This window comes from Crinia signifera, chromosome 5 (genome assembly GCF_055691185.1).
Source record: "Crinia signifera chromosome 5, ASM5569118v1, whole genome shotgun sequence".
In the NCBI taxonomy this organism is placed as follows: domain Eukaryota; kingdom Metazoa; phylum Chordata; class Amphibia; order Anura; family Myobatrachidae; genus Crinia; species Crinia signifera.
In genome coordinates, this window is record NC_139221.1 from 323,796,971 (window position 1) to 323,809,502 (window position 12,532).

Genomic DNA, 12,532 nt, shown 5'->3' on the forward strand with positions numbered 1-12,532 from the left:
CGTACGTACGTACGTACGTACGTACATACATACATACATACCTGTTTGTCAGGGTTCTGCAAGGACTAGGTTATGTATATAAATAATAGCAGCAGGTGGTGGGAAGTCTGTAAGCTGGTGCAATGTGCGTCCCAGTTTGCATGCAAGAGTTACAGGACTTATTCCTGCATCTTGGTAAATTCCCATCACTGCGGTGGAGGGGTCTGCGTTGGAGAGGTCTGCGTTCTGCCTGTCCACTGTCAGCGCCGCTTACCTTCAGCCTGATGTACAGTACTGATCTTCATATGTTTGAGGCCTGGCAGAACCCCATTCAATCCATGCCATGGAGTCCTGCTACGAGCCATGATGGTCTAGGGCAGCGTTTTTCAACCACCTGTGCCGTGGCGCTAAAGGATGTCCGCGCTAGTCTACAGCCGCCACCACAGATTCAACGGTTATTCACTGGTCTCTTGTTTTCATTTGAGGGCCAATGTGTTTTTTATTTTTGTTACCTGTGGAGACCTGTGCTTTTCACATGGGGGGCCAGTTTTTTTTTTTTACTCGTGTGAGGGCCAATTTTTTTTCCCTGTGGGGAACAGCTTGAAAATCACTGTTCCAGGAAATGCATTAGGGCTGAGTTGGTTTGGATAGTCCTGGAAATGCCCACCTCCACCGATGACCTGCGGGATTGGCTTACAGAGACCAGCGTATAACGAATCATACATCCAACCTGCGTATAGTTTGATTTTAAAGTTGCTTTGATCTGGTGCATGTGGCAGCCTTCCCCGATCGTCCTGTATATCCCGTACCCGGCTGGATTGCCCAGGAACATTTCCCAGTACTTGTGTATTATCCGGGCGCCCGACATCGCATCGCATGCCACTAATTAAGGCATGCAATGCGATTTGTACCCGATTTTGAGCCTTTCCCGGGAGGAGTGTACAATTTTTTAATATCGTATCGCATGCCTTAACTAGTGGCATGCGATGCGACGCGATTATACCCGATAATACATTGTACAGGCACCCTGATGCCTGATTACAATGCACCCCCATACCCGACTTTATTGTACACCCACCCTGATGGGTGATTACTATGTGAAATGCCGCCCCCCCCCCCCTTGTTAACGCCACCCCAGTATCAATTCCAACCCGAAGCGTGGCGAGTGCAGCGAGGGGCGGTACGCGTTCTCTGACCTTTTCATACCCCCACTATCCACGTCGGCGTGGAGTTTATTTTATATAGTGTAGCGAGCCACCGAGCCTGACGCGTGGCGAGCGGAAGCGTATTACTTCGCATGTAATCCGCATCCCCTCGCGGGGCTCGCCACACTATATAAAGTCAACTCCACGCCGACTTGGATAGTCAGGGTATGAAAGCTCAGAGGACTCGTACCGCCGCCCCTCGCGGCCTCGCTGCGATGAAAAAATCGGGCGCCCGGATAATACACAAGTACCCATTTTATACAGACCAACTTAGATGGGCCCAACCCTGCCTTGATACAGGTGGTTGCTGCTAGGTAGTTGGGCCGTTGGCTTGGCCACGTCGGGCCTTTTTGCCCAGTCTCATAGTAGTATGTAGTAACCTAGGCTCCCGTGTTACATATTGCAGTCAGATCAGTTTCTGCCCGGTCAGGTGTGTATATAGAAGTACAGGAACAGTGTATAGAAGACCAGTCTCAACCATCTCCTACTGTGTTTGATGGCAGTAGATTGTTATTTGCCCAGATCTGTTGCCATTCTTAGGACGAATGGTGAAAACCCAGCTCCTCACCTGTGTGGTCAACTAAGGTCCGTCCCCAGATTGGGAGGAGCTTTCAAAGCTGTGATTGTATGACTGTATACATGTGCTACACTGGTGTTATTGGCGATGTATAGAAGGTATAAGGTCGCTATGTCGACATACATTGTGTCGGCAGTCAAAAGGAGGCATGAGTTTTTAATTTTTTATTTTTTTTGTGCTGACAGGTGGTGTCCTACCCTACCATCCTCTAGGGCGTGCATGGAGAATATAGAAGTGTGCTGAGCACAGCGAGCCGTGCCAGGGGACGCTGTACACTGATACGGGGTCAACGCATGTTGACCTATTTCACATGTCGACTTAATGTACATCAACCTTTATACAGTCGACGCTATGACCCTTACCCTATAGAATCACATAGACCATAGACATATTAACCATGTAACCCCTTTGTGCCGGTTAGCAGTGCCCAGGACACGGCCTGATGCTTACACTGCAGAAGTTCCTGCTTTTAGTGTTTCTCTTGGTGCTGAAAAGCATTTCTGGAATAGTTTTCCCTTTTTTAGCCTGATTTCGTGCTCTAGAAATGTGTGGAAACCGAATCCTATCCTCTCCTCCATCCTTCCTGCCATCACTATTAATCTATCTGTCATGCCAGGGAGGTTTGCCAGGCTAACTATGCCAGCTGAATATTATGACTGTTAAATGATGACTTCTTCCCGCAGCAGTAGGCGGACTGTAGGTTGGCTGCGCGGGGCCTTATTTTAGAGTTGCACGTAGATATAGTGTTGCCCTGCAGGGGATAAAGGGTACATTTGCACAGATTTTGAGTTGGGTGGGTTCAGGCTTCTCCTGTCTCAACGCTGTCCTCAAGAACCCCCAACAGTGCATGTTTTCCAGGTCTCCTCACAAGTGAAATAATTCGCTCAATCTGTGGCTCTTTTAAAATGTCTGAGCAATGAGTGCACCTGCCTGGTGTCCTGGAAACGATGCACTGTTGGAGGTTCTGGAGGACAGAGTTTGAGAACCACTGATCTAGATAATTTTTGTTTTGAACTATAAACTAGAATAGTTACAGGTTTACATTAATTTTTATTGCTGGAGATTCTCCGAAACGGGTGCATGTAATACTGTTACTGTTGCCCACAGCAACCAAGAGAAGGGATTCTGTTCTGCAGTTGGAGATGTGCATGGAAGATTTGGAAAGATCACCCTTGTCCCCCAATAAATGGCAGAACAGGTGGTGGATTATTTATTGGGAAGGGTGCGCCAGAGGTTCTGTGCGGTCGTCATATGTGTAACTGTGTGATCTGAATATCCTTTCTCTATGCACATAGGTCCTTATTCAGATCTGATCGCAGTACAAATTTGTTCTCAAAATGGGCAAAACCATGTGCCCTGCAGGTGGGGTAGATGTAGCATGTGCAGAGAGGGTTAAATTTGGGTGGGGTGTGTTGAAACTGAAGTCTTAATTGCGGTGTAAAAATAATGCAGCCCGTATTTACCCTGCACAGAAATAAAATAAATCACACAAATCTAACTCTCTGCACATGTAACATCTGCCCCACCTGCAGTGCACATGGTTTTTCCCATTTTGAGAACAAATTTGTACTGCGATCAGATCTGAATCAGGGCCATAGTGACTTCTCTCCACACAGTTGTCCCAGTGTGTATATTTACAGAGACTGAGCAGGCATTGTGGCTGGTGTATTAGGCCAGGGTGCCGCTATCACGTCCTGTGTACAAGGCATATTTATATCAGACATGTGTTTTTTTGTTTTTTTATATGGGGCTAAACAACGCGGCAATACTCTGGTATTCACATGCTCCCGGCACTCCTTTATGTGTAGTGAAAGTTATGTAGAATCTGGTCTCTCCCAATCGCTGTAGGGTCAGGGTAAAACATGTCCCTTGTCTCCGTGCTGGATGGCATAATGGATTTACACAAGCTGCTCATCGCCCAGGGTGACCGGTTATCCTCTGACCATCCGAGCTGAAGGCTTCTATGTTCCCATGTGCTTCTTTGATGTCTGTCTTAAGGGCTCCTCTCACAATGGTTCCGGTAGATGGGCCAGGATGTGTATTGGAATAACACTCTTGTATAACTCTCTATTGTTCTTTGCTGTCTGTATAGACAAATAACTCTCACATCCCATTTAAAAAAAAAAATAATAATTAAAAAAAATTGTAACGTAAATGAATTAGATAACTAAGAGTTTTATTTTGGCATGTGACTACTATGACCTTCAGTCCCATGACCGCATAGGAGAGGTTAGAAAAGTTACATAACTACATATCCACTTAGAGTTCTGGGCCCCAACATTTGTGCATGGAAACACATTTTTCTTTTACATAGTCCTGCGCAAACCCCACCCCTGCACAAGCCCCACCCACGCGGAGTTCTGGAAACTGGCACAGTCGGAAGATATGCTATTTGTTGGCAGAAGTGACTGATGTATCCAGTTTCCTAAAGAGTCGAAAAGTACAGATTTAGCAACATATCACTTTATTTTACAGAAAGCTGTTGCTATGGGCAACTCCTCCATTGTATAGATGGATGTGTGTTTAATGCATTGATGCTTATGTACAGTTTGATCGGCGATGACCTCTTGATCACAAGTTAAACTGCACACCGGGGGCGTCTGCCATGTTGTGCTGGCTTTTGATCTTGCGTGGGTATAAGGCACACGGTTGGTAATCTCTGGAATGTGATGGTGCAGATTACGTTACACAACCAGCCTTCTGTTCAGCGATTGAGCAGCACAGAAGTAATAAGGTCACTGCCGTTGCCTGATAGGTTAAAGCTCTGTTATGGCTGCAGTGCAATTTATAAGGGATGCGATAAAGACATAAAAATATATAATTGCCCTGAGCAACGCAAGAGATTGGAAGTAATTGTGTAACACCCGTATAACGCAGGTCACAATGTGCGATGCTTTGTACTGGCTCTGCAGCTGTAGTAATGCATTTGTGGTGCTGATAATGCAGAGATGGTGGTACTCCCACCAAATGCACCTCAGGGGTTATGTCCTTACCTAATATCCACTTACAGTGCACGAAGGTGGGGGTACACATCAGGACAATGTGTCTGGCACATCAGGCATGTAGGTGTGATGTGGGCACAGGCTGGCGCTGTAGGGTTGATGCTGGTCCTGTAGGTATGGAAGGTACAGGCTGGCACTGCAGGTGTGATGTGGGCATAGGCTGGTGCTTTAGGGTTGATGCTGGTCCTGTAGGTATGAAATAGGTACAGGCTGGCGCTTTAGGGGTTATAATGGCACTGCAGGTGTGATACATGCTGGCACTGCAGGTGTGATGTGGGCACTCGCTGGTACTGCAGGTGTGATGTGGGCAATGGCTGGTACTGCAGATGTGATGTGGGTGCTCACTGGCGCTGTAGGTGTGGTGCTGCAGGTGTGATGTGGGCAATGGCTGGTGCTGCAGGTGTGATGTGGGCAATGGCTGGTACTGCAGGTGTGATGTGGGCAATGGCTGGTACTGCAGGTGTGATGTGGGCAATGGCTGGTACTGCAGGTGTGATGTGGGCAATGGCTGGTACTGCAGGTGTGATGTGGGCAATGGCTGGTACTGCAGGTGTGATGTGGGCAATGGCTGGTACTGCAGGTGTGATGTGGGCGCTCGCTGGTACTGCAGGTGTGATGTGGGCACTCGCTGGTACTGCAGGTGTGATGTGGGTGCTCACTGGCGCTGTAGGTGTGGTGCTGCAGGTGTGATGTGGGCAATGGCTGGTGCTGCAGGTGTGATGTGGGCACTCGCTGGTACTGCAGGTGTGATGTGGATGCTCACTGGCGCTGTAGGTGTGGTGCTGCAGGTGTGATGTGGGCAATGGCTGGTGCTGCAGGTGTGATGTGGGCACTCGCTGGTGCTGTAGGTGTGATGCTGGCACTGTAGATGTCGTGATTTTTAATGTCTGGTATAATTATATGCTTGCCACTATGACGGATGGCACCTACCAACCTGAATTGCGTTACCCCCAACAGGTCTGTCCTTGGCTCTCACCCTGTATATCCGTCTGCTGCAGTCATAAAGCGCGGTGCTTGGGCACGTTCCCCATCTACACGTCTCGCTCTGTCCCGCAGTACCAGGCTTGCTCGTACACGCTGCCTCTTCTGGCCTGTTACCGTATTTAGACTTACAGCTAGTAATTAAATCAGAGCTAAGCCGCTTTTAGTGAGAAATGCTGCCTGAGTAATGAGCGGAGGGGATTAAGTAATGCTCTGCAGTAAGAGGAATATTCTGCAGCGCAGGGCCTGGTACATGGGGAAATCACTGTCCATGGCGCAGGCAGGTGGATGTCTGATTACTGTTAGGATGAACCTTTCTTTTTTAACCCTACGTTCCCTGTCTCCTGGCTGAGGCTTCGAACGTCACCGATCCTCTGCTCATACTGCGTTGTTACATCTTATGTTAGCATTGCTGTAATGCACCGGGTTGCAGGTGCGGTCATATCAACCAATCCACAAACCGCCTCAGAGCCCTACTGTAGGGTGCTTTCATCTCTTTAGTCTTAATAGCGTCTTCATACCCAATCCTATGAAACGTTGATCCTGAGCCCATGCACCTAGGCCGCTGTTAGCACGTTTGTTATGTGAATGAGGGGGTGTGGATCGTATTGTCAACAGGGTTTTAGGTTGACAAATGCATTACAAATGGGTTAGGTTGACAGGTCGACATGGGTTTTTTCACTGTTTTTTGACCCGAATATCTACACAGTTGGAAGTCAACCGCAGCCCCTCTCTTCGATAGCCATGCTTCTGGCTCAGTGCCTCGCTACGCTTGGCCCACTATTTTATTCTCCCACCGCACCCTAGTGCAGGCATGTCCAAACTATGGCCCTCCAGCTGTTGTCAAACTACATGTCCCATCATGCCTTGCCACAGTTTTTCTATTACGGAATGCTAAAACTATGGCAGGGCATGCTGGGATGTGTAGTTTCACAACAGCTGGGGGGCCACAGTTTGGACATGCCTGCCCTAGTGGATGGTAGGGCATGAAATACCGCATGTCGGCTCAAAAAACAGTGAAAAAACCCATGTCGTTCTAATGCATTTGTTGACCTAGAACCCTGTCGACCTAATGACTGTCGACCTAAATTGGGTCAACAATACAACCATATCCCGAATGTAGTCTTCCCATAATATAGTTTCTCTTGGGTAGTCTCTGACCGCTCCTCCTGTCCTGCACTACGAGGAACAGCCTTTACTTCTGAGTTTACGTCCAGTACACGTCCTGATATGTGGAATGCAGCGCAGCTATCCCAGCTCTGTAATACACAACCAATGTAATGTACCTAGACTACTTTTGAGGGGTCATTTTCATCTATCCCCTGGTAATGCCCCTTTTTCAATGCAAAGAAAAGTGCAATCAAGACTAACGCTGCATCTAAACCTGCGCTTCCTCTCTCCTGCATCGCCCCCCCACTTTCCTAGCCCATACGTGTGAAGGACGCTGCTTCTGATGTCTGTATTGGCAGACCTCACCATGGGATGTGCATTGTACGGGTAGCACTGAATAGAGCCATTTAATGTGCTGAAATGTCAAGTAGCTCAAACGCTACTCGCTGATAACTGCTCCATTCTATTGAAATGTCAGGAGCGGTCAGTCCTTCACGGGCATGTACTTAACCTTCTTTTATTTCTCCTGTAATACAATAGGAGTGCAGATATAACGTAACACGGAGATGGGGGGAAAAGTGGCTGGCACCTGCTGAATGCAGCAGGGCATCATGACCAAAGCATGGCAAGCCATGTAAGGTTACATGCTACACTAATTGGGCAGTCATGTCAACCGGTATAAACTCTGACACAACTTAAGTGGACTCCTCCTTTTTATTTATTTTTTTTCTATGTGGACCATTTTTTCTTTTTCCCTGTGTGGAATTTTTCTTTTTTTTTTTTGTGTGGACCTTTTTTTTTTCTTTTTTCACGTGTCAATGTTGACATGTTGGTGTCCAACCTATTGACTGTCGACCTACTACTTTCCCTATAAAAGTGTATCTAGTTAGCTCTTTCCCAGTGTTGGAGACTGCCAATGAACTAGCTATACTAACCCAAAAGTTATCTTGTAACCCTACTAAACCTGAACCCCACTAACTAGGGCTGAGTGCATTTAATGCCTCAGCAAAGTATATTCTCAAATTTTGATTCTGGAAATCCAGGAAACAAAAAGCCCCAGGGTGGTTAAAAGTCCCAAATGAATTAATTGTTTATAAAGTCGTACAAGTTCTGGCAGGATTCGGATGACTAATCCCTTTCTAATCAATTCAAACTAATGAATTTACAGGGGCATGATTCTCTTGTTTAGAAATTGCTTGTTGAGGCTAAATGGAGCTGATCTAAAAACCTTTTTATCTGCCTCTCATTGGCTGAAATAAATGGCACTATTCACGTAGCACCAACACCCACACTGTGGGGGCAAGCCAGGCACAAACACAGCCGTGTCTTTTGGCTATCCCACGTCTGCGGCAATGTAAACAGAGTTAATGGGTGGATTACAGGAACCGTAGACGGGGAATAACTATTTCTTAACCTTTAATGAAGGCCCGGCACTGGCCGTGGTACCGTCATAGTGCAGCCATAACCAGAAGTTGACAGCCAGTGGCGGAACTTGTGAATGGTTGGCCAGGTGCAAAAATAGAATTTGGGCCCAGCTCCTCCATGCCAACCCAAGTCCACAATATGCCACACAGGTGTGAGTGGCAGCAGTGGGCCTGTAAGTCTTTAGGGGCCCTGGTGCAATGCACTGGTAGCTCCACCTGGTACAATAGAATGTCCTCTTTCATGTACGGGTTTATTAACCTTTCCAGAGATTCGTGTCTTTCAAAGTCCTTATTCTCAAGGCTTGTTAGGAGAGAGGAGATGGGCATCAACCCAAAACGATTGGGAAATTTTAGGGTACTTATGTAGTAACTGGGCTGCCGATTTTGAAATCGGGTCCATCGCATCGCATCGCACCCGACCATATCGCATGCGATGCGATGCGATGCGATGGACCCGATTTTTCCATAGGATTCAATGTTAAAATGGACTGAGTCCATTTTAACATAGAATTCAATGGGAAAAGGGGTCCTTTTCATACCCCTACTATCCAAGTGGGCATGGAGTTGGATATAAACCTGTGGCGAGCGTAGCGAGCCACCGAGCCCGAAGCGTGGCGAGCGTAGCGAGCCCCGCGAGGGGACACAGAATACCGTCCCCTCGCGGGGCTCGCTTCGCTCGCCACGCTTCGGGCTCGGTGGCTCGCTACGCTCGCCACAGGTTTATATCCAACTCCATGCCCACTTGGATAGTAGGGGTATGAAAAGGACCCCTTTTTCCCATTGAATTCCATGTTAAAATGGACTCAGTCCATTTTAACATTGAATCCTATGGAAAAATCGGGGCATCGCATCGCATGATCGTATGCGATGCGATGCGATATCGCATCGCATCGCATCTGATTGTATGCCTTAACTTAAGGCATACAATCAAAAAATCGGCAGCCCAGATACTACATAAGTACCAATTTTAGGGTTCGTTCCTAGAGTAATACCGAGTAGTTCTCCATTGTAACTGTATTCTACAAGGGTTATTCAGTCTTGTAGCCGGGACATGAAGGGAAATCCCGTGCTGGAAGCTGTAATCCTCATAGGAACCAACAAGACAATAGAGGAAGTTGTTGATTTCAGTTTTTCATTTCATGTGTACAAACGGTAACCTCCTAATCTTCCCCTGACCCTTCCAAGTAATTAATCACCGACACTGAAATGTCTGTGCCCGTTAGCAAGTGATACAATGCAATGGTGTCCCGAAACCACCGTAACATTGCCAATTTTTTAAATGCTGATGATTTTTGTAATTGTTTTTTCTTTTTTAGGCATTTTTGTAAAGTCACACTATAGGCAAAACTGTGGCAGGGCATGCTGAGACTTGTAGTGTCACGGGTCGGCCAGGCCTGAGCATCTGGCTCTTACCCTTCCTCTTACAACTATTCTGCATTTCCTAGGAACTGGGTTGGGTTATGAATAAGGTGTAGTCAGTGCTGGAAGGTTCGTGCGCAAGAAAATCATACTGAATCCAGTAGCATCTTCCCAGCGTGGATGTTGGACACATCTCGGTACTTGTGTATTATCTGGGCGCCCGATTATTATATATATTTTTTTATCTATGTCATTGTACAACCATGCGATCATGGCATGCGATCAGATCGGACCCGATTTTTCTTATTGGTCAGCACTTCTTCTGAGAGGCCAGTACAGCCTGAATCTGGTTTTGTGACCTCGACACTTCCTCTGAGGCTCCAAGAATTGTGTTGGGTCCTGGGCAGCGGCCCAGTGTGGTTATACGATAAGATGGTCCCTTGGCTTTTACAATGCCTCTTTATTCCAAAATTATCATTTTAATATTTTGTCTTTTAATTTTACCATGATTCCAATATTTATTTTCGGGAACTCCTCGCTTCTGCACCTCCGGCCGGTGGCCTGCCGCTTGGCCATTGAGTTCCCCATCTTCCGCCTCACCTAACACTGTTTTTTTCTGTTTTGGCTTACAGATCAATCAGTCGCTCGATGGGGATTAACGGTGCATCACCTGTGTGTGTCGCCTTCCCAGCCTGCATCAACAAGAAAACCAAGAATTTTACCACCTCTTCTATAGAAATCATGAAACTGGTATTAACTGAATGGCAATTATGGATTTTTAACTCTAATTCACAGTAAACCATTGAAGCCATATGATTGAATTAGTACCAAATACCCTCTCTTTGCGCAGCACCTTAATCGCAAAGTTGCGGCACATCTACTTGAACGCAGTGGAATATAAGTATTAATTGCATGACGGACGTGACAAAAGTTGAACAAATAAAGAATAAATATTTATCTTTGAAGATATATAGTATTAATATTTATATAGAATCTAGGAATATACGCACATATATATATATTTTTGTGGTGATGAAGATGGCTCCTCAAAATGCCGACTCGGAATCTATGCAAGTTCAGGACCTTCCGTTGACGGAACTGAAGAAAGACGAGAACAAGGAGAACGACAGCAGGGATGAGAATCTTAGCGAGAGTTCCATCGACCGGATTCCCGTCCGCCTCTGGGTGATGAATGGCGCGGTCATGTTTGGTAGAGAATTCTGCTACGCTATGGAGACTGCATTGGTGACGCCGGTTCTGTTGCAGATTGGTAAGTGTGCGCGTGCCGAACTGATTGACCAATCAATGGCTTTCATTCTGTTTGGGGCACCCCCTCGTCTGTAATGATGCAATATATCAAATTCTACTACTTCAGTATTTTAGCAGGTTTTAATGATCTTCAGGCTTCAAAACAGATGGATAAATCAAAAGAACTCTGGTACTAATTAAGTCACCTGTGCTGAAGCATGGCTATCATTAAAACCTGCACTGGCAGTGTGCTGTGACTGAAATTGGAAATGCTTGTTTTAGAAGATAATAGAATTTGGTTGCTAAGGACAACATCCCATTTTCAATCGAATTCCCATCTTCGTATATTTACCCCTTGGTCCTTTTTTTAAAAAATGTCAACCGTGTAAAAATTCATTATAAATTAAATAAAAGCCATTTTTGCCCTCTTTCCTGGTATGTACGGGGAAGTCCCAAATCTTGGTGTCTATTAAGCCTTTGGGAACAATGGTTTCGCCTTAAGCACCTAGACTATTTCCTAGTGACAAGGTCAAAGGAAAGTCCTAACTGGACACTTGTGGTTCCACTGCCAGGAAAGGCATTAGGTGTCTTTTCCCTGCTCAAAAATAGGGACAGGTTACCCAAAAGAATGTCTTTATGGGAAGTTTTATGGCCATAGAATAATACCAATTGATATTACACCACACAGTAGCATCTGTTGGTTTCATTACAGGACCCAGTAATGTTCTTTCTCTTGTCTGGAGCACAGTCCGCACCACCCAGGCTGTAGTGATGATAGACATGGTGTGGCACTCCTCCTGCAAGACCCAGAGAACGTTTTTATTGTGTATTTGTAACTATTCTTAGTAGGTAACCACTTAACGTCAAGGTTTCTGTTGCTATCCAGTAAGGTTGGATACGTTTGTGCTCGAGTACTCGTGTGTCTGTAATATTACTATTGTGCACTGGCAATGTCTTGTTTTTCTTGTTAGCCCAGATTTGCTGACAATTGCGACTTTAGAAATAAACATGTTTTTTGCTTTTGTTGTGTCACGCTAATTACAAGGGCTTTTAAAACACACTTACACTATGTGTATTGTGTGCGGAAAGTCAACGGGACATATTGTGTTTTTGTTTTTAAGCAACATCCAGTGTTACCTCTTTAAGTCCAACGTCTAGTCAGGCTCAACAGTCCTAGCGCAAGTAGCAGATCCAGTGGTGAGCCACTTTAAAATAAGAATATTCACATCGTTCAACATGCAGTGTCGACCATTTGTCGAAAATTTGTTTTTGAATTGTAATAAACTATTTGGACCGCCAAAGGTCAATGTGACAAAACCTAATACAAGCGCTGAAACAAGTATTAAGTATTAAGTACATATGGGATTGATGTTTATGGGATGACTTCTGTACCTGCCGCTGCAGCAGGAAATCAAAAATTCCTGACTTGGCAATTCTGAAACCAAAAATTATTGTAATTGGAGAGTTACACACCAAGCAATTTTGTGCTGGAATTGCTTGCTTCTGGAGGTTTGAGCTCAAAATCCCAAAGTGTCTAGGTGGGTGCTGCCGCCTTTGACGTTGCTGGCAGTCAGCCTGGTTTACCGGCTGCTACTGTGTTTATGCACTTTCTGATACCGGCACCACCACGGGCTTCTTGCCCCTGGC

At 45.9% G+C, this 12,532-nt stretch overlaps 1 protein-coding gene across 3 annotated transcripts in view; it reads left to right on the forward strand.

Annotated features, from left to right (window-relative positions):
* The window catches only part of SLC45A4 (solute carrier family 45 member 4), an 82,162-nt gene that overhangs the window by 24,634 nt on the left and 44,996 nt on the right, over positions 1-12,532 (forward strand). For all 3 annotated transcript variants that reach the window (XM_083144917.1, XM_083144919.1, XM_083144918.1), the window contains exon 2: positions 10,270-10,907. In XM_083144917.1, the coding sequence (XP_083001043.1) occupies positions 10,550-10,907 (358 nt within the window). In that variant the 5' untranslated portion in view covers positions 10,270-10,549. The remainder of the gene's footprint in view (positions 1-10,269; positions 10,908-12,532) is intronic.